Here is a 21,803-nt window from a genome sequence, read left to right as displayed (position 1 = left end):
CCACCCTGTGGGAGCTGGGAAAGGCTTGCTCCCACATAGGGCCCGTGTTAGGAGGGGTTAGCACCTCTTCAAGAGGAAAGGGCAGCTCTGGAACACCCAGTGTAGCTGCCACTCCCTAGGAGCCCCCCCACTACTATGGGGGTCCTGTTTTCCTCCTTTGACATTGATGTGCAGGAACACACACACACACACACACACACACACACACACAATCTTTACCCCCACTCCTCTGCCCAAAGAGCCAAGTGCAAATTTTAGAACTGAAATACATCCTGCTTGGGCATCACCATGTCCCTTCCTCATGTCACCAGGCTGGCAGGGAAGGCCAGTGGGAATGTAGACCCCTCTGGAACAACACAGGGTTGGGGGACACTTCAACTCCAGTGTTCCCAACCACTCTGGCAATATGCAGGAAACTGCCCCCAGCCTCTCCTTCCCTCTGCATGTGCAGAAGCCCTCAAAGTGACATGTTGCTTTGAACCAATGTCCCATTTGACTCCCTGTGTACCTGGATTATCAGGCAACTGGACCCTGAGGCTCCCTGCGTTGGAGTCATTTCCTTAATTCCTCCAGGCAAGAAGGAGATGATGGAATCTGTTGCTAAAGACCAGAGGGGCCCAAGGGCAGAGGCTTGTGAATTGATTTCGAACATTGCTGGCGAGAGATGGGAGACATGGAGGGCGAGAAGGAGGAACTTCAGAGCAAACCTGTACGTGGTATGTTAACACAGCTTCTTCCATCTGGGCTGCCAGCATCACCGTGCAGGAGGGCAGGCTACCTGGGCCAAGCAGGCAGCTCCCCGCAAGTGCAGCTTCATCTGATTCTGGGAACTGCCTTTGAATGACAGAGGTCTATCTCTCTCTGGTGACCTTAGCCCTGGCACTGCCCACCATACATATGGGAAACTGTCCCAATAACCTGGGTGGCCAGGCCAATCCTGCCTCACATCAGAAGCTTGACTCTTTTTTTTTGGGGGGGGGGAGGGGGTACTGGGGATTGAACTCAGGGGCACTAAGCCACTGAGCCACATCCCAGCCCTATTTTGTATTTTTATTTAGAGACAGGGTCTCACTGAGTTGCTTGGCACCTCACTTTTGCTGAGGCTGGCTTTGAACTCATGATCCTTCTGCCTCGGCCTCCAGAGCTGCTGGGATTATAGGCATGCACCACCGTGCCCAGCAGAAGCCTGACTCTTGATTGCATTGGGGGAGAGTTCAGGGGAAAAAGATCAAAAGCAAAGGAGTGACACCTCAGGCTCCAAGCTGTCTCTGAACTCAAAGGAGGATACAGGCTGGATCCCTCCTGAGACCCCGGCTGGGCGGCAGTCCCTGTCTCCTGGAGGTCAAAATGGGCTCTGGGGTAAGCTCTGTGTATTTTCAGTGGGCCGGAGATAGGCTTCTTGCTGTGCTTCCCAACTAGAGAGCTGCCAGGACACTTCAAGTCTGTGCATTGGTGCAGCTTTCCTTCTACAATCTTTATTGACTTTGGAGGGAAACAGAGAGACCAATTAGGATATTATTGCCATAGCCCAAGCGAGAGATAATGAGTTCTGAACCAGGGCAGTGGCTACGGGGATGACTCTAAGACAGGTTTAAGAGGCAAAATCAGCAAGATTCAATGATTGATTAGCTGCCAGGACTAAGCAAGAAGGAATCTAAGAAGGCCCTGTGTGAGCCTCTAACTGGATGAGGGTGCTGCCCACCAGGGCGAGGAATCCAGGAGCAAGAGCAGATCAAGAGCAAGACAGGAGCAAGACAGTCATCTGGGACTCCTCCACTTTATTGATCCATTATTGTAGCCCAGGACATCAACCTGGTGTCCTGTCTCCCACTTTGGTCCCTCCACCCTGTTGGTTCTCGTCCCTAAGCCTCTGCTCATGTCTCTCACTACTAGGACGCTCTCCCCTTCCCTCAGGCACTAGTCACCTGTCCTGTGCACACCCAGGCTCCCTCCTGGGGCACCTCCCTGGTGGCTGGACTTCAGAGCCTCCTCTGTGAGGCTACCCTCTGCAGGGGCCTAGCCAGCTTCGTTTCCCCTCTGGTCCTCACGGAAGACTGGTCCTTGCCCACCTGCTTCCTCCTCCTGCAGCATCAGCTCCACGAGGGGTAGTGAGAGGTTCCTGTTTAAGGGGAAGCCAACGGCAGCCGACATCAGGTCTGCTGTCAGAAGTACCTGAGCAAAGGCAGCAGCACTTGAAAAGCACCGGATGTCAGGCGTGCTGCTCCCTGAGATGTGTTAATGGAGACACTTCCCTTCTGTCTTGCACAAAAGCTCTGGAGGGCCCTGAAACCGTGTTCCCTATGTGAGCCAGACTTAGCCTCACAATGTCCCACCACCCTGGCTTTACTCAGAGTAAGGCTTCTAGAAGAAGTTGGCCAACCCTTTATACTATTTTCAAATTCAGGGATTCAGGTGAGGGACCCCCTGCCTCAGTATCAGACTTTCCAGAGGCAAACTTGAGCATGAACTTGAAGATGAATTGAATGTAGAAGCCGTTAGCGAGACCTCTGGGATGAATTAAGTTTGACATTAACAACAGCTCACGGAGAGCCCACTTCAGTGACCCCATGTCACTACTTATTTCAGAAAATAGAAAAGGATTTTGTGATGCTTATACCCTGGGTAGCACAGAGGTCAAGGGCTGTCCCTCGAGGGGACCGCTGGACTCCTGGCAGCTGGCCAGTACCTATTGCACACAATGACAGGGACAGCTGCTTTGTTTGCAAGTCGAGAATTCCCAGGACAGGTCCTGCTGAAAGAAAGGCCACAGACTGGGTACATGCTATTCAAATCAACTCTTCATATGTTGGAGCAGCGCAGGTGACCAGACCTGTGAGTCTCAGGGCTGATACACTTTTGAGCCAGGAGATAGTCATGGAGGATTCATTCATTCATTCATTCATGTATTTATTAATCCCACAAATATTTGTTATCCCTACAAATGCTGTGCTAATTCTTGAAATAATATAGCTATTAATACAACTACCTAAACATTCAGTCTCCTGGGGAAGACAGGTAGGTTTAAAAAGTTATAAGGCAGTTCTCTGGAAGCTATGAAAGTCCCTGGTTTCCTACTACACCTTTCAGCTTAACAGAAATTGTTCTCATCAAGAATCAGCACTAGAAACTTTAGTACGCTCAGAATAGCTCAGCTCCAAGAAGAAGCCATCACGGGTTTCTCCAAGACAAGGAGAACTGGGGAACACCAAGTTGGGAATCAGATTAAATCACAAATCACGCATCACAAAGAGCCGCGCACACTGACTCTTGAATGACGGTGGTGAGCAGTGGCCTCTGATTTCCTGGGGGGTCATTGAAGCAGCTCCCCATATCACATGCAGTGTCTGCAGTGGCCTTGTCCAAGCTGGTCAGCAACTAGGTAGATATCCATGGCCCAACCCTATGACTGGCCACACCTCATCCAAAGCCCAGCTGGCTTCACTTAGAAATCCAAGTTTCTATTCCAAGGCCCTGGAAGGACCCATCTTGTCTAGGATTCTAGAGGTCGAACGTGTCAGCTTTTCATTACCTTGTCAGATATTTTCAGAATATCTTAAGAGGACAACTTACAGAAGGAAAAGTTTAATTTGGGCTCATGATTCCAGAGGTTCAGTCTGGTGTGATGAGCTGAGTCCATTGCTCTTGGCCCAAGATAAAGCAGCACATCATGGTGAAGGGCATGGGGAGGAGAGCTGCCCAGGACAAGGTGTTACAGAGGAGATTCGCCTGTAGAACCAAGGTGGCCTGGGGATCCCTCCCTGGCTTCTTGGCATCATGCAGGGAACAACATTAAGCAAGTTGCATCAAGTGTAGACAGAAGTTGATTTTAAAAGATGGAAAGGAAGGCACCCAGGACAGAAACCGGATGGGTCACTTTAAGCCAGGACCACATGGCCCTTACCAAGTTAGGATTTTGAAGATTAGGATCTCTTTGTTCTTGTTTCATTTCCCCTTGATTGTTTATTACTTTTGAATAGTTCTCAGCAAACTTTCTTTGTGAGTGTCCTGATGTAGTTACAAAGGGTGATTGGGTGGTTGACATACTTTCCGTGATAAGAGAGGAGACTGGTGACTGTAGTGTGTGATAGGATCTTGAAACAAGTTTCTTAAAGGGATGCCATTAACTGTGGTGGGGGGAGGTATTGACATATGAGGCCCCACCTTCTGGGTGCTTGGCTGTCTGATAAAGTTTCTTATGATTTTAAGGAAAGATTCTTTTGAGAAATTATAATTACGTATATCTTGCAGAAGGTTAGGCATTTCACTTTGATTTCTCCAGATGCCTGTTTGCCCAAAAAGATTCCCTATGGTTCGTGACTCATAGATTTTACTTAATAATATCTTTTTATGTTATTGTTTTAACCTGTCTTTCCCCTGCCCACCTTCTCATGACTGACTAACCTACCTAACAATGGCATCCAGAAGCAGAGAGTGGTAAGGAAGGGCCCTAGAGAAGAGACACCCTTCCAGGGCACACTCCCAGGGACCCACCTCCTCCCGTCCCACCCACCTGCCTACAGTGACCAGCCAGTCAGTCCATTCAAAGTAGGATGGACAGCTCTCATAATCCAATCATTTTGACTCCAAACATTCCTACATTAACACAGGAACTTTGGGGGGATGCCTCGTATCCGAACCATAACATAGAATGAAATCTAATTGTAGACTCAATGGGGTGTGACTTCCTACGGACATCAGGAAGAAGTCCTCCATGTCTGGGGCCTAGGTACCCAGGTCGCAAAGTGGAATCATAACTGTTGGTATCCGTTATTTACATGAATTATGAGTCAAACAAGGACAGGTTATCCTGCAGTAACAAATGGCCTCGCAGTCTCACTGTCTTAAAATGACAAAGGTTTATCTTTCCTATCCCATGTCCTTGGATTGGCTGAGACTCTGTTCCATGTGGTTTCCTACCTGGACCCAGGCTAATGAAATAGCTGGTATCTAGAACACTGTTCATGTCCATGCAGATTTAAAATAGGTGAACCATGCCTGTCTCTTGGGGCTTCTGCCTTGATATGACATATGTCACCTGCACTCACATTTCAGTCCTATGCCTGAGCTGAAATCCTGGGTCAGAGAAGTGTGTTGCATATAGATGTGTTCCCCTGCTAGACAGCCCTGGTGGTCCGTCAGACACCTGTAGAGTTCCTCCCTGGTGTCCCCTGAGACTCTCTTCCACTTGACTGGACCACCCACTGGACCACCTCGGTGAACCTGGAGGGAGATCATGTAACCCCCTGGGAATTTTGCAAATATGGACACTGAGGCCCAAAGAAGGGGAAATGACTGAACCAAGATCGCACAGCAACACAGCTGGCTAGGGGCACCTTCTGGAAAGTGAAAGGCTTACTGGGTCCCTGGAGGTAGAATCCCTGATCTGGCTCATGGATGCCCCTGAAGTAGCTTGAACATGACATCATCATTTATTGAAATGATATGGGGTCTGTATGGTGCAGCCACCATGCTCACATGTGTCTTGTCCAGAATACTGCACAGAATGGTTCCTTGTTCATAGTGGCTCGTCTCCCTAAAGCCTTCCCATTTCCATCACCCCTTTCCAACTTCCTGTGGTAGACCCAGAGGGTTTTGCGCCCATCACCCTTGTGACAGGCCCACTTTGAAGTGCTAAGAATACTGTCTGCTCACACCAGGGACACCCAGAGCAGAATGCACACCCATAAACTAGATTCAGAAACTGACCACCATCCCCAGGCCCTATGTGAATTCTTACACCATGGTGTGCCCCCAAAGCTGCCTCTTTCACCCCTGTCTGTATCTACTTACTGGCTCAGAGTGGCTTCCCCAAACTGAATGGCCCAGGGAGCTGGCATCAGACCTCACCTCTGGTTTGAAGCCCCCAGCACTCAAGCTGCTGCTGTTGTGTACCAGATCAGCAGGAACTCTCAGCTCCTGGTGGCCCCAGGGACTGTCATGGAGGATTCCAAAGGAATATCTTAAATGCACCCTGGTGTTGAGATGATGTGCATCATTCACTGCTAGTGAGACATCCACCATGCACCCTGTTCTGCTCTCCATGGGATCCCGTGGGGAGAAGAGAGAGAACTTGGGAGAAAGTAAATCTTTCTCTGTTTGTTTAAGTGCACCTAGAGATGAAAGGCAATCTGTTACATTTGTGGAAGTTTGCACCATCTGGTTAAACACGACTTCATGCTCTCCGCGGGCAACATCGACAAGACAGGGAGGGTGGCCTGTCACGCCCCCTCCACAGGGAAGACAGGGGTTCCACAGGGAAGACAGGGGTTCCACATCGACGTCCTTGCCAGGATACATGTTGGCCTCAATAAGCCTCTCTGTGGCATCAGCCACCTGTGTGAACAGCAGGGTCCTTTGGCACAGGGCTATGCTGTGCAGGCCAACCAGATGGCCCCACGGACGCCGATGTGTGGTAGAAAGACCCTTGTGCATGTTTCTGAGCGCTGCATCTGCCCCTAGCCACCTGTGCTGCTGTGCAATCTGGGTTCAGTCATTTTCCCTTCTTTGGGCCTCAGTGTCCATATTTGCAAAATTCCCAGGAGGTTACACGATCTTCCTCCAGGTTCACCGAGGTGGTCCAGCGGGGAGCCTGGGCTTTGGAGCTCGCTGTGCTGATGGGCCCCCTCACTAGCTGGGTGCAGTCCTGGGCTTGCTCAGCCTGGGGCTTCTTCTCTGTAAACAGGACTCCTGGTAGTATTCACTACAGACAGGTAACTAAGAAGGACCAGGTAAAGTACTTAACTAAATCAGATCTGACGCCAATCAGTGCCATAAAAAAAAAATGCTAGGAAAATAACAATTTCATAATTGCAAAACTATAAAAAGTAAAGTTCTGTAAATATCAGCTACATGTATAGAATATCACCATCCAGGGCTTGGGTTATTCTGTAATCAAACTTTCTTTCACGTCACCCCAAACCAGTCCTGAATTTTCAACTGATCCCTCCCCTAGTCTGAGGTGCCAAGTGCAGTGTGAATTCTACAGGGACAGCAGAGCCAAAAGAAGGACCTCGTGTGAGGGAGTTTCAAGTCCTGCTGAGCCCTCCTCCAGACCCCCAGTATGGAGTCCTGGCTGCTGTGTGGATGGGAGAGCCAACCTCCACCGGCACCATGTGCTCATCTGTGCCCTGGGCTGTGCCCCACTGTGTGGCATCCTTGGCCTGAGCTAGCTGTCAGGAGCCTTGAGCAGTCAGCCCACATCTCTGTGGCCATCTCGGACTTCAGGAACCAACAGACACGATGTGTTCCCCAGTCACTAGCTGTCTTTATACTGGAAATCCTGATGTCAAACTGATGTCAGGTCATCTGAACATCGGGTGAATATCCAGAGCATCTCATGGGGGCACCAGGTGGGAAGGTGAGCAGTCAGGAGTAACTGAGGGCTGCTATGCCTCTGAGACAGGATAAGCGAGACCCCTGGGTAATACCCATGTAGATGGTGTCCCTACTGCCCACACTTCCCCTGCTGAGCACAAATCAGGCATCTCCCGCCTTCTCAGGCTCAGCAGTTCTAGAGCCCCTCAGGATGGACACCTCACAGGGCTACGCAGAGCATCTGGGCTCCCAGGAGGCAGATTTTGCACACAGAGCAGCCTTCCATGGTAAGCCAGTGGCTGTGACCTGGTGATCTGCTCCTAGCCTGCAGGGAAGCTGTCTCTGCTGAACCTTTTAAAGAAGTCTTCTGGTTCCCAATATGGCACCTTCCTGAGGGTTTTCAGGGGCCATCTTAACTGTGGGAGATTGTCTGTGGTAGCTGACCTCAAAACCCACACCTAGGTAAGATGAGGCTCTGCTGTACAGAAGTCAAAACTCCATGACACTGACCAGCAGCAGGTGCCCACAGTCAGCTCCATCTGAGTTTATGACTGGCTGGTCAGTGTGGTGCTGGGAGGCAGCCCCTACACACTGGGCCTTAGACGCCCCGGTTCTTATTAGTTGGACACAGCAAGGAGCTCCTGACCTCCATCTTTCCTGAGTGGCTGAGCCCTGCCTCTGTATGGACAGAAGGATGCAGAGCACTCTGCATCTGAGCCTTTTGGGAAACTGAGTGGGGCTCCGCCCAGTGGGACAGTCCTGTCTGCTCCCCCAGTGCAGCCTCGCCCTCTTACCTCAGCCCTCACTCCACTGAGCTGACCTGTGATTCTCGCTGAAAGCTCATCTTTCCACTGTTTGTCACTGCTCGAGTTATGTCCCCTTGCCGCAGTCTGGCTGGGCACAGAATCACGGCCTTCTCCCGGGGCACACCACACCAACAGGCGATCCCTCCTCCGGAAATCCCTCCTACCGCACTTCCCCAACCAATGGGAACTCTCCGGGAGTCCCGGGAGAGCTCGAAAGTAGCAGGCCGAGGCGGACAGCAGGGGTCTAATCTCCAACTGAATGCACACCTTAACATAATCATTATCATCTCAATGGCTTGCTGGCGTCACCTTTCAACCAAAAATGCCATGCTTCATTCCTACTGGGCTATGGCTCTTAGCATCCCCTGGCCTCAGCCTGGAATACTAGTGGTAGCAGAAACAATAGTGGAGCAGGTGACAAAGTCATAGCTGACACTCACCATGTGGTGAGCATGCTGCTCCAAGCTCTGGTGCATTATCTCATCCAGTCCCCAAACACAATGGGGAGAGGAAAGATAGAGGCAGAGAGGTCAGGTGACTTGCTCTCTGTCACAAAGCTAGCACATCATGCTGCCAGGTGTCAAATTCAAGCTTTACTGGCTTCAGAGCTCATGTTTTCAACCACTGTACCATTTGACCTCAATGAGTAGTAAAAATAATTTTTAAAAAAAGCATGCTGAGAATAAAGGGGTTCACACTGCTTCTCAGGGGATCAGGCCCTGGAACTCTCCCCAGTCACAGTGTGGATCATGCTGGGTCAATGTGTGGGCTCTGAGCTCCTGCAGGTCAGGGACTGTGTCTGATGCACCTTTGAGCCACCAGCACCTATCAGGGGACTTGGCACATAGTTAGTGCTCAAGAAACAGCAGATGGGTTAATGGATGGATGGATGGATGGATGGATGGATTGCACCCCACCTGGCCACTGCCATCACTTACGTCTGATGCCAAAGTGACTGCTACCTCCCCAGGGATGGGGATGGCCTTGGACACTTCTGCTACCAAGTCACCGAGCTCAGGTCTAGGCACAGACCTGACCCAGGAGCAGAAAAACAGAAGGTGAAGCTGCCCAACCCCTGAGGACTGACCCTTTGGCTTTCTGTCCCCCCCGCCCCGCCCTGCAGGAGCCTCCTCCGGCATCATTGACCTCCTACCGTCCCCCAGTGCTGCCACCAACTGGACGGCAGGACTGCTGGTGGACAGCAGTGAGATGATCTTCAAGTTTGACGGCAGGCAGGGTGCCAAGATCCCAGATGGGATTGTGCCCAAGAACCTGACGGACCAGTTCACCATCACCATGTGGATGAAGCACGGCCCCAGCCCTGGCGTGAGAGCCGAGAAGGAGACGATCCTCTGCAACTCAGACAAAACCGGTGGGTCACCCTAGCCCAGCCCAGTGTCTGGGCACAGAAGTGGTCATGGGGGAAGGGAGAAGAGACGCAGTGTGGGAGGGGCCCTGGGAATGCATTCTGGATTTCTGGCTGTGGTTTACTGGGATTGGGGTGAAGTGGGAGTAGGAAAGGGAAGGGGAGAAGGTACAGGTACACCAGGAATGCAAAGCTGGAACCAGTGATCTCCCAGCTGGGTTCCTCAGAACTCCAGCATCCCCAGAGGTGATTTAGGATGGCTCTGAGTGAGGTGGGGGGAGGAATCCTCACCGTGACTTCAAACAAGAAGCTCCACCTTTAGTACCTAAAGACTCCCAAAGGACTTCTTTTGAATAAAAGGGTCCTGCAACTTAAAGTAGTCATTTGAAAATCACTGGCACTGGTAATATTGGTAGCTCACATTTCCCAGGCATTTAGAAAGCTTCACCTGGGCAAGACAGGACACAGGTTGGTTTTTAAAATCACTCTGCCTCTTAGTACTATGTGACCTCAGGCAGGTGGTTAAGCCTCTCTGTGCCTCGTTTTCCCAGTCTATATAATGGGCATTACAGTATCACCTCCCTTGTAGGGTTTGTATGAGAGTTAAGTAAATTAATACACATGGAGTGCTTAGAACAGTGCCTGGCACACAGGACTTGTGATTGGCGTTGGCTCTTACTAGTTAAACAGTTTCTGACTCCTTCACCAACAATTTTATAACATCACTATTGCTTTTCCCATCTGAATGATAAGTACACATCCCTGAGAAGTTCAGCAGCTTGTCCCAGATAGTCACACAGCAAGCAAGCATCAGTAATGGAATGACAGCTTAGACCCAACCAAAGCCACGCCCCATGCTCCCCATGCACACACACATGTGTGCACAGGTACACACATGCACAGATATTCTGAGATCTTATGCAAAATATATTACTCTGTCTTTACTGATAATTACCATTTCCCATTCAAATGCAACTTTTGTTCAAATGCCCCAAATAAATAAAAAACCATGTCAGATGTAACAGTAAGAAGACAACATAGAAAAATGGCCAGCAGCTCAGCCTCTCCTTTTGGACAGCTTAAGTTCCACTCCTTCAGGTATAACCTTTGAGGAGTTGCTAATCTCTCTGAGCCTCAGTGTTTTAGACAGCTTTTGAGTCACTGTGACCAAATACCTGACAAGGACAACTTAGAGAAGGAAAAGTTAGTGGTTCACGGTTTCAGAGATTCAGTCCATGGTTGGCTGATTCTCTAGCTCTGGGTCAGAGATGGGATAGAACATCATAGAAAAAAGGGTGCGGTGAAGAAAGTAGCTCAGGAGTGACCTACCTCCTCCAGCCACACCCTATCTGCCTACAATTACCACCCAGTTAATCTGTACCAGTGGATTAATCCACTGATTAGGTTATATCTCTCATAGTCTGATCACTTCACCTCTGAAAATTCTTGCATTGACTCACACATAAGTTTGGGGGGACATCTCATGTCTAACTGTAACACTCAGTTTCCCTGCATGTAAAATGGGAAAAACAAACATGAAGTAAAGAATGAAATCACTTTGCAGCCCCAGATATATAATTAATACCTCTTTAGTTTACCTGGGGTTGCTAATGATGGTTACTATTGTTATTATTACTACTTCTGGATTTTTTTCCACTTTATGCTGCTACAAGAACCTCCATACTCCCTGTTTCAGTTGATCTTTACAGCCAAGTTAATGCATTTTCTGGATGTAGAAAGTGAGAGGGAGTGATCTAGATTTCCTTCCCCTCGTCACAAAACAAGCCTACCTGGGAGGGGTCGGTGCCAACATCAGGTTTGCTCTGGAACGTGCATGCAGGAAGGATTCCACAGACCTGTGTGAGATAGTGCTGAGATCCGGGACCAGGTTTAGTGGCCTGGCCCTCGCAGGACCTGGTGGTGCACTGCCATCTTGGTCCCAGATCCCAAAGCACAGTGAAGTGGCAGCCTAGGATTGGGTAGACAGACATGGAGCAGCTGAGCTATGGTCAGTGGCCACACATATGGTGGTTTCTGAGATGTACCAGGTACCCCTGGGAGGCAGAGGAGACAGATGTAGATACTCCTGCTCAGAGAGGGAGCAACTGGAATCTGGAAGGTTGAGTGATGGGGCCTGGATGCTGCTGCCAATATCCAAGAACAGCAGGCTCGGACTCAGGAACTCTTAGCCCATGCCCAAGGGCAGACAAGTGCATCACAGGCGCGCGCTCACGAGAGAGAGAGAGAGAGAGAGAGAGAGAGAGAGAGAGAGAAATTTTTTAATATTTATTTTTTAGTTTTCGGTGGACACAACATCTTTATTTTATTTTTTTATGTGGTGCTGAGGATCGAACCCAGCAGCCCGCGCATGCCAGGCGAGCACGCTACCGCTTGAGCCACATCCTCAGCCCATCTCTTTAGAATAAATTATTGCACTTGTAAAAATATGTAGTTGCCAGGGTCCCACCCTAGGTCCATTCATCAGAATCTCAGGAGATGCTATTGGGCAGCCAAGCCTGGAAACTCTGCATCATTAGACAATGATGCCTCGGGTCATCAAAATAGTCTGCCAACAGGAGAGTCAGCACCCCAATCACCAAGAACTGGTGCTTTGCAACTTTAGCCTAGTAGAAAACCATACTTTACAAGCTCAAGATTGGCACAGAGACGATGGAAAGACTTTTTTTTTTAACTTCTGTCTTTTAAAAGAAATTCTATAGATATATCTTTATCCTGAATAAAAATTAAAATATTTGCACTAAATTAAAGCCTGATTAGAGCTTTTGCATATCAGAAAATTTCCCAGCTGTAAATGTTTATAGTAGAAATGTGAAGAAGACAGAAAAGTATAAAGATATACAAACTACAAAACCCTAATACTCTGATAACACGAAGTACATTTCATTAAACACCTCTTTATTTCTCTCTATATGTACAATGTCCTTACCTTTTTAATCTATTTTTATAATACATGTGATACTATTATCTGTTTGCTTTATATAACTCTATTCAGATCACTTCTCTATGTGATGAAATATTCCTTTCAGAATGAATTCCATGGCAGTTTTAAGACTCTGTCATGTGGATTTATAATACTTCATTTCTCTGGCTCCCTTTTGTTGGGTATTTAGATTTTTCCTCTCAAATGCAAATAAAACAATCCTGTAGAGAGCATTCTACTATATAACTTTTGGACATTTCTGATGATTTCCTGGCCAGAAGTTGAATTACTAAATCAAAGAATATAAATATTAAGAACGCTATTAATGTAAATTGTTGAATTGCCCTTCATGAAAATTGCATTAATTTCTGTTTGGTACAATCAGTAAAACTTATTAATGCTGGCCCACTATGAAGGAATTTATAAATAGTTGCACAACAGAATTGACTAGTCAGCAAAGGCTAATTGCAGGAAAATGTTGGGTGCTGGGGCGGCAACAACTGTTATCACTACCAACAAACAGCATTCCCAGTGGCCAGCTCTCTCTTATCAGTTTTCCCTAGTGCGTTTGTCTAGTCACAGGTAGGACTGGAGGGCAGGGGAGCTCTGTTTCTTCTAGACATTCTCAGACCACGGATCCTTCCACCCTCTGAAGCTGCCAAGCTCAGCCACAGATCAGAGAGCCAGGTTAGAGATGGGGCAAAAGGGTTTTATTGGCCAGGACAGAAGATCACTCTTGACCTCCCAGAACTTGGTCCCACTGCCCCACCTGACCCTGGGGAGGCTGTGAATGTGTTTAACTGAGTGTCAAGGTGCAAAGGGAACAAGGTCAGGTGAACACATAGCAGTGTCTGTCACGTGGGGCACTGTGTCTGCTGCAACCTGAGTTGGCCCTCACCTCTCTCTGCCCTGTGTGGGGGTCCCCTTCCACTGCTCTTCACAAGCTCAGCTCTGGCCCTGTCTCCCTAATCCCCTCCTACCCACCCTCCTGCTCCTGCTGCTGGGATCCCTCCTCCTGGCCTGCAGTCCTCTTGCTCCCTCTGAGGTCAGCAGAAAATAATGAATGAAAAGTGGACACATGCAGAGCTAGCCACTTAGAGCTTTCCAAGAGAGAGAGGGCCAACCTGACCCAGCAGCCTCAGGTGAGAATGGCAGAGGTGTCAACCTGGTAGAGGGCTGGGATGGTCCCCACTACCTACTGGGAAAGGGAGGGGTGTGCCCACATCCCCAGCATGACCAGAAAACCTCTCAGAAAGATTCAGATGTTCTGCTATGATAAGGAGGTGGGAACCTCCCTCCAGCCTCCCGTGGGCTGAGCTGCAGACCCTGTTCAGATGTGTGTGGACTCCAGGAGTCCAGAGCAGCAAGGCAGACGGAGGGAGCTGACTCCACAGAGAGAAATCTGTTCCTTCATTCTTCCTGATCCACCTCCTCGCCCCCAAACTGACTCCAAATAAAAAAACTGAAGGCAAAGTTTCTCTCTACCTGCACTTTCCTGACACTTATTAACAGAAACTACAGAAAAATCAGTTATATAGTGCAAAGGGAGACAGTAATATTTTTGAAGATGCCCCAAAACTAGGCCAGAGGGTTTGGCCAATCAGAGGCTCAGAGTGGTCACCCAGCCCCAGCCTGGGCCAGCGCTGCCTTGCTGGGTGACCGACCATCCTCTTCCCTGCCGTTCCCGGGTTGCATCCTGGAGAACAGCGATGTTTGTGTGCCAACAGTGTCCAACACTATTTTGCCACGTTGCGGTGGTCGCGAGGCCGGGTAATGATCTCTGTGATAACAAAGTCATTGAGCGTCTGTTCCAGGCAGATGCTTTACACACATTTCCTCATTGTGTCAATTAAGATGCTTTCAGTTCCAAGGAGTGGGAAGCCCACAGGAAACTGATATCAGACGTCTGAGAAAAGCAAACAAATGCTGGGTATGGGAGGTTCTTTTTTTTAATTATTTTTTTTTAGTTGTAGATGGACACAATGCCTTTACTTATTTATTTTATGTGGCGCTGAGACTTGAACCCAGTGCCTCCCACATGCTAGGCAAGCACTCTACCACTGAGCTGCAGCCCCAGCTCGGGAGGTTCTTATAACTGAAGACACCCAGAACTGGGCTGGCTTCATAAAGTCACCCCAAAGGTAAAGTGTGATGGAGGTGTCTTTGAGTCTCTCAGATCTGTGTCCATGTATGTATCAATTCCATGTACATAAACAGGGCTGCTCACCCCCGAGGTGAGCATGGCCGCTCCCAGGGGGAAGGGTGAGCCTCTTCTACTCAGGTTCTACCAGAGTGCTTCCCAGAGCTGCCCAGGAAAACACTCATCCCTAGCCTGGACCCAGCCCCTCCCCCTTAGTGGTCCCCAGCAGAAGCTCTGTGGCCAGGAGAATGGCCACAGAGGGTTAGGGTTAGGGTGGCTGAACTTGGGCACACCTCCTGAGCATGAGTGTCACAGAGGGGTTTCTTGCAGCTAACTGTTAGGACAGAGCCAGTGAGGATTCATCCCTGGGACTGGGATTGGTGTCCACAGGTAAGGACTGATTAGGATGCTGGGGAATCTGTCACAAGGCCACAGTCTTAGGCTACCTTAGGACCATCCAGCAAACCCATCATAATATAGTTAAGGAGACTGAGGTTCTGAGAGGCTCCACCCTAAGTCTCTATCTCTAGGGTCCCGCTCTTTCCACTACACATGGCTACCTGCTCATCTACTCAACCTTTATGATACATGAATCTTCTGTTAAGTTTCTCTGTGTACTACCACATAGGAGAATGTGAGTTCTCTGAGCACCTGTCCAAGAATAGCCCTCTTCTGATAGCTGGTAGTATCTCGTGGCCACAGGCAACATGGCCAGATTGACGTGAGAGTTCCTAAGCAGGAGAATAAGGTTTTACATGGAGGAGGAAAAAGTCCCATTGATTGATTGCTGAGTATGGGGGTGGGGGTTCTTGGCTTTGAAGAGTCACAGAATTTCATCTAAATGCTGGAAAATCAATTTGTCCCCTCCTCCTAGCCACTAAAAGCCGGGGAGCTCCTCTTAACATAGATTAAAGCAGGAGAACATGCTCTGTGGTCACTGTGTCAAGTCTGATGAAATAAAACAAACTCCAGAAGAAACCAACTAGGCTAAGGAGTCCAGAGCAGCTGACATGATTGGCAGGAGCTCCCTTAACCCTCCAGGAAGTGTTTGTCACCAAAAAAAAAAAAAAAAAAAAAAAAAAAAAATTTGTCAATCTAAGGAATTTTTGCCCTGGTTCTGATGCAGTGTCTGAGTATAAGTCAGGATTTGAAGGCCAGATGGCTCCCAGCAGCAGTTTCAAGGTGGACTCTCCTGAGCCTTCCATTTGTCAGCACCACCATGGATGTTCCAGAATGTTCCTGGGAACCCGTTGGGACCCAGGAAACTGGAGGGCCCCTGTCCTTGGTCTTGGAGCTGTGCTTGGTCTTGGGGTGGCGGAGGCTTCTCGGTGGGGCCTGGCACAGCGACCCTCTCACTCCCACACCCTCCTTCTGGCTTTCAGAGATGAACCGGCATCACTACGCGCTCTACGTGCACAACTGCCGCCTTGTCTTCCTCCTGCGGAAGGACTTCGACCAGGCCGACACCTTCCGCCCCGCCGAGTTCCACTGGAAGCTAGACCAGGTCAGCCCAGGGGGCAGCCCTGCGCTCGCGGGGCCGGTGGGGGTTCGCTCCCGCGCTGATGGCAGCAGGTGGCTACTTCCAGGTTGTGGTCACTTGCTGGGTTTTGGAAAAATCAGACCCGGGAGGCGCATGGCATCTCAGAGTCCTGATGGAAACTGTCCCTTGATGCCCATTACAGGGGGAGGCCCGCTTCCCAGCAGGACACCGCGCATGGGTTGGGTACGCTGTCCACCCTTTGCCAGAGTTGAGCGCTGGGAATTGGCCTCTCCTGATCCCCGGGTCCGGTTTATGATGGTGGTTAGCACGTTTCTGCATCGTAAATGCTCCTTGGGTGGCTCTGCCACCTCCTCTGCATGACGATGCCACTTGCTTTGGTGACAGGAGGTTGAGAACTGGGACCTGAGGGCTTTAAAGCGAACAGTGACTCAGAGCACCCTGAGCAGTGCGTGGCCTTTTCTGAAATGGAAAATCCGACTTGCTCCAAGGCCTCGGGACTTTTGATGGCCAAGGCCACCGGGCCACGCTTGTCAAAGGCAGATTAAGTGTCGGGCTTGAATCCAGGGCTTTGAAGTGTGTTTCCAAGGGCTGAGCAGCAAGCCCAGAGTTGGCCTTTGCTTAGATTCCAATGGGGGACGAGGAGAGTGTGCATATTTAAAAACAGTTTTAAATTATTGAGAGGGAGATTGCCCTTAGCCAGACATGGGGAGTGTAAAGTGGTGATGCTTAAGGAAGCAGATGGAATGACACTCATCTTATGACCCTTAGTTCCTGAGGCCTCAGCCTCTTGTTTTGCTTTTACTCTGCCCTACCCTTATCCTGAGATGGGTGCTTCTGGGACCCTCAGTCTTCTTTTCGTCCTCCAAAGCCTATTGGGTATACTACCTGCCTCACCTTGTCTAGGGTGGAATGATTCAGTATCCTGTCCCTCCTCTTTTCTTATTGCTACATTTCTACCCCATCCTCTTCCTAAATCCCTAGGCCCCCATTAGGACTGATCTCTGCTAGAACTAATTCACACTGAGATGTGAGTGGTTGCTATCCCCTTGCATCTCCACAGAAATATACATACATACTCTTTAAAATAAACCCCAGGGAATCCCCACTGGTGGGTTCCGGGCAGTGTGACAAGATCAAGGCTTCCACACTTAGGAGAAAGAAGTGTGGGTGAGTTTGGTGGCAAGTGCCTAACCCTCTCCTAGTAACTCCCATGCTGCTGGCTTCCAGGACTCCAGGAAGATGGCATCTGGATTAGTGTGTGTTCCTCTGTGTTTGGAATTCTGGGTCTTGCAGGAACCGTGAAATCTTGACGTAGTTTATATGATTTCTCAGCAACCTCTCAGCTATGTCCTAACATGCCAGATGGCTTTTATGGGATGTTTTAAAATATATAATACAAATTGAAGTGAATCAAAATAAATTCCATATTGCAAAGGTTTTTTTTTTTTTTTTTAATAAGAACACTGCCATACTAGTGGAGATAATTATAGATACCCTGTGGCGCTTTCTGAAATGGGCTTGAGAAGAACAGATAGAGAAATAAAATAAAGTTGAGGGGTTTGAAATTAAAATTAGGCAAGGAGGGAATTCTAGTTGTACAGATAAATATATAGTGAATCTAGCGATTCTGAAATCTGTTCCTAAAGTGGTAGGTTTAAGGGGGGGGGGCAAGGCCCATGGAACACCTCCAGATTGTCTTGATTTCACTGACACCATGTGTTGGTGCCTGGGAGGGGCCCCTCTCTGCTCTGCTGCAGGCCTTCCTGTGCCCTGGGAGCCAGGAGACCCAGGTTCAGTGACCCCGGGCCACCCCGCAAACCATGGTCAGCACCTTCCCTTTCCTTATGTTACGCTGCTCCTTTGGTGAGTGGGGTAATTTAAAATTTAAAACATGTTGAGTTCTCAGATGTTTTAAATTTATGGATCAGAATTATCACTGAAATGCAAAATGTTTGTAGTCTTCCTGAAACCTCATAAAATTGTCGGATCTTGGCTTTGCTCAAGTTCTGTCTTCCTCCTTGACTTAGTTTGCACAGTCTGCTATAACAAAGTACCCCAGGCTGGATTTTTTTAAACAGTAAAAATTGATTTTGAGCCAGTGATGAAGGCCAAGAAGTCCAATATCAAGGTGCCTACCAATTCAGCTTAGCTCACAGAGGACCTCCTTCACACTGTGTCCTCACATGGGAGAGAGAGAGAGACAGAGAGAGAGTTCTTGCATCTGAGGTTAGCAACCAGCTATATCAAATTTCGGTCCCATGCACAAGGCCTTGGGTTTGATCCCCAGCACCACAAAAAAAAAAAAAAAAAAAGTTACAGTCCCTCCCAGATGGCCTCCCTTAACCTCAGTTGCTCCCTAAAGGCCCTATATCCAAAAATATTGGAAAAAGTGTTTCAAAATGTGAATTTGGGACAAATACAATTCAGTTCCCAGTATTTGCATAATAAAGAAATTAATAATCATAAATTTTATTTTTAATTTTGTTTATTTGTTCTTTTATTTATACATGACAGTAGTTTATTTTGACTTATTTATACAAACATGGAGTATGTCTTATTCCAGTTCGGATCCTAGTCTTGTGGATGTCCATTATGGGGAGATTCACTGTGGTGGATTCATGTACATGCATAGGAAAGTCACGTTAGATTCATTGCACTGTCTTTCCCAGACCAGAAATCCTGCACCCACCAGGAGAAAATGTAGGCCCAACACCCCATCATGTCAGCTTAGGAAACGGCTTCCTCAACAAGACTCCTAAAGTGCAAGAAGTAATATTCAAAAATTTCAGAGATTACCTATTGATAGATGCCCCAGGTCACCTGGACAGTTGTCTTCCCTCTGAAGAAGGACCCAGTGAAGAGCTGCTTGCAAGTCCAGTGATAGCCACGAACCAGCCCACAGATTCCTCTTTCTCCTTACTGAGCTCCCTGTGTTAGGGGACAGAGCGACATGAGCAGTGGGAACCTGAGGTTAAGAGAATGATTCTGTAAGCTGGGCCCGCTGTGCCGACCCTCGCATGCTCTCTTTTCCAAGAAGCAATTTACCTGCAGCTCTGGCTGGCCTAAGTGGACAGGATCTGTCACATTCGTCTGCACACTACCTGTTATCTGCAGGAGAGATGCAGGCCCAAAACAATGTCCACAGAGGAACCCAAGCTCCCCTGAAGGGGGAAGACTTCCATGCCCTTTACTAGACCAGATCCTGAAACTCAGGGAAATAAGGATGATTCCTCCTAACCATAAAATCTGTAAGAATCTATGGTTAAGAATCCAGTTAGAACTGGTCAGCATGGGCCACCGTGACCTAGAGTTGTCATGGCAGTGGGAACTTGGAAGTCTGATGTCACCCAGCTGTCAGTCAAAAGTCAAGAGATAGACCTGAGCAAGACTCTCTGGAAACTTCTCCAGGATCCCCAGTAAAACTGGAGTGCAGGCCAGGCACAGGGTCCCTCTCCTCTCAGAGAGGACTCTCTCTCCTTTGAGAGTGTCCCCATTCCCTTTTCCTATCCCTTCTATAAACTCATGCCTGCTTCTTTGAGCAACATGTCTAAAATCTTTCTGATTTGATCACAAGAATCAGGGTTTGAGAAAGCCTCTGTCCCCGAGAAGCCATCCTGGGGCACCCTCTAGAGGTTCCCCTCTCCCCTCTGCTCATCACACTGTGCAGAACACCAGCCTGATATCTGCTGCACGGTCCTTACCCCATTCACCCGGCCTGTCCATTCATGCTGAGCACGTGGGGCAGGACTGCGTCTCACAGTCCTCAAAGCTGAGTGCAGGTCCCAGCCCTGCGCACAATGTTCATGCCCAGTAAGTGCTTGCGTATCAATGAATGGGTGTCGAGATCCAGAGAAGGGAGACAGGAAGTGGGGCAGGGAGTCAGGGGAAGGAGAGAAAAAACATCTAGAGATGTTTTAAAACACCTCCTGCTGATTAATTGATCTTTTGATTCATTTGATTGAGCATTTTAATATTCTAAAATCCTGTCATTTTTCACTCTCTGGCTCTCTCATGTTGTTTATCTTTGATCTTGATATCTTATTTCAAAGACTCAGCTGTGTTTGCTAGCAGCGGGTCTCAGCCTTCACTAGAAAGGACTCAAGCTGGCCTAATACTGTGTGTATTTAAACCCCTGGTCCGCCTTGGACATTCCGGAGGCTGCATCCTGTTCTAATGCAGCTCCCTGAGTCCTTTACTGAGCAGTCTATCCTGATTACAAACTATGAGCCAGGCTCTGTGGTGGGAACTCAGGCTCAGCAGATAAAATAGGTGCATCTGCCTTCTACAAGTGTCCTTCTAGATCAAACTGGATCAAACCAATACATTAACAGGTAGTTGACAGTCTGGTGCAGTCGGTAGGGGCAGAGGGCAGGGAGCCAGATGTTGGAGCCCAGGCAGGAGCACAGATATGGATCTGGGGATAAGAGAAAGCCTCCCGGTGGGGACAGCTGGCCGTAGTGGAGGGCTTCATGGTGCCCGGCTAGGTGGCCAAGATGGCGGACAGTGGGCAGGAGGGCTGTCTGCAGGTGGGCATAGGGGGGAACTTTGACGAAAAAAAAGTCAGGACCCAAATGCAAAGGAGCAGATGGGAATTAAATCACCAATGGCATTTTATGATCATGTTATTGAGTTGTCTCTTTATCCCCCTAGAAATGGGTCAGAATCCAAGCATCTGTTATTCAATAGAAGACTGAGAATATTAGGGATGCGGAAATGTGGAGAAGGCTAGTCTGACAGTCATCACATTGATCAAGTTTCAGCAAGTATAACTCAGGCCATTCAATGGGGCCAGTGGCAGGGGCCAGGGAAGCAGAATCTCCCTGCCTCCTGTATCCACACCCAGGCCTAGTGACACCCAGTCCAGATATCCTGGGAATGTTCTCCTATGGGAGTCCTAGACTCTAACAATTGTGGGCTTCTGGAAAAAGCAGTAAGGACTTTGGGCCAGGTGGAGGCAGAGATACTTGGCAGAATGAATTAAAGGTTGAGCTTCCACATAGTTTCAATCCACACTCCAGAAGTTAGAAGTCTGGTTATCATGTAAAACATCCCAATTTTTAATATTTTCTCATTTTAAAAAAATGTATGGTGTATGTATACAATGGAATATTACTCAGCCTTAAAGAAAAATGAAATTATGGCATTTGCAGATAAATGGATGGAGCTGGAGGATGTCATGCTAAGTGAAATAAGCTAAAGGCCAAATGTTTTCTCTGATATGTGGATGCTAATTCAGAATAAGTGGGGCAGTGCTAGGGAAGAATAGAGGTACTTTGTATTAGACAGAGGGGAGTGAAGGGGAGAGGGAGTATAGGGGTTGGAAGGATAGAGAAAGAATTGGACATTATTACCCTATGTGCATATATGACTACATGACCAGTGGGATTCTACATCATGTACAACCAGATGAATGAGAAGTTATACTCCAGTTATGCATGATGTGTCAAAGTTTATTCTACTGTCATATATAACTAATTAGAATAAATTTTTTAAAATGTGTATCATCAGACATAACCAAGTATTTTTCAGTTCACCATTAGTTTGAGATGATTGATCAAAAAAAAATTATTTGGAGACAAGGCAACCACCCCCTAGTTTGTCTGAGGAGTTTGGATCTTCTTAAATGAAGCACACTTGACTTTGTTCATGGTTCCCATTCTCCTGGCCCACCTCTGTGACCCCTGCAGAGAAGACTGGACTCCCTGGACCGGGGAGCATGCCTGGTCCCCAGCAGC

General features: G+C 48.4%; 1 protein-coding gene across 1 annotated transcript in view; it reads left to right on the top strand.

Moving 5' to 3' along the window:
• Clstn2 (calsyntenin 2) overlaps nucleotides 1–21,803 on the top strand; it is a 346,124-nt gene that overhangs the window by 248,482 nt on the left and 75,839 nt on the right. Inside the window, exons 7-8 of the mRNA XM_048794510.1 lie at nucleotides 9,244–9,492; nucleotides 15,950–16,071. Coding sequence (XP_048650467.1) covers nucleotides 9,244–9,492; nucleotides 15,950–16,071 — 371 coding nt within the window. The remainder of the gene's footprint in view (nucleotides 1–9,243; nucleotides 9,493–15,949; nucleotides 16,072–21,803) is intronic.

This window comes from Marmota marmota, unplaced genomic scaffold (assembly GCF_001458135.2).
Source record: "Marmota marmota marmota unplaced genomic scaffold, marMar, whole genome shotgun sequence".
Taxonomy (NCBI): Eukaryota; Metazoa; Chordata; class Mammalia; order Rodentia; family Sciuridae; genus Marmota; species Marmota marmota.
This window is presented reverse-complemented; position numbering and strand designations above follow the sequence as displayed.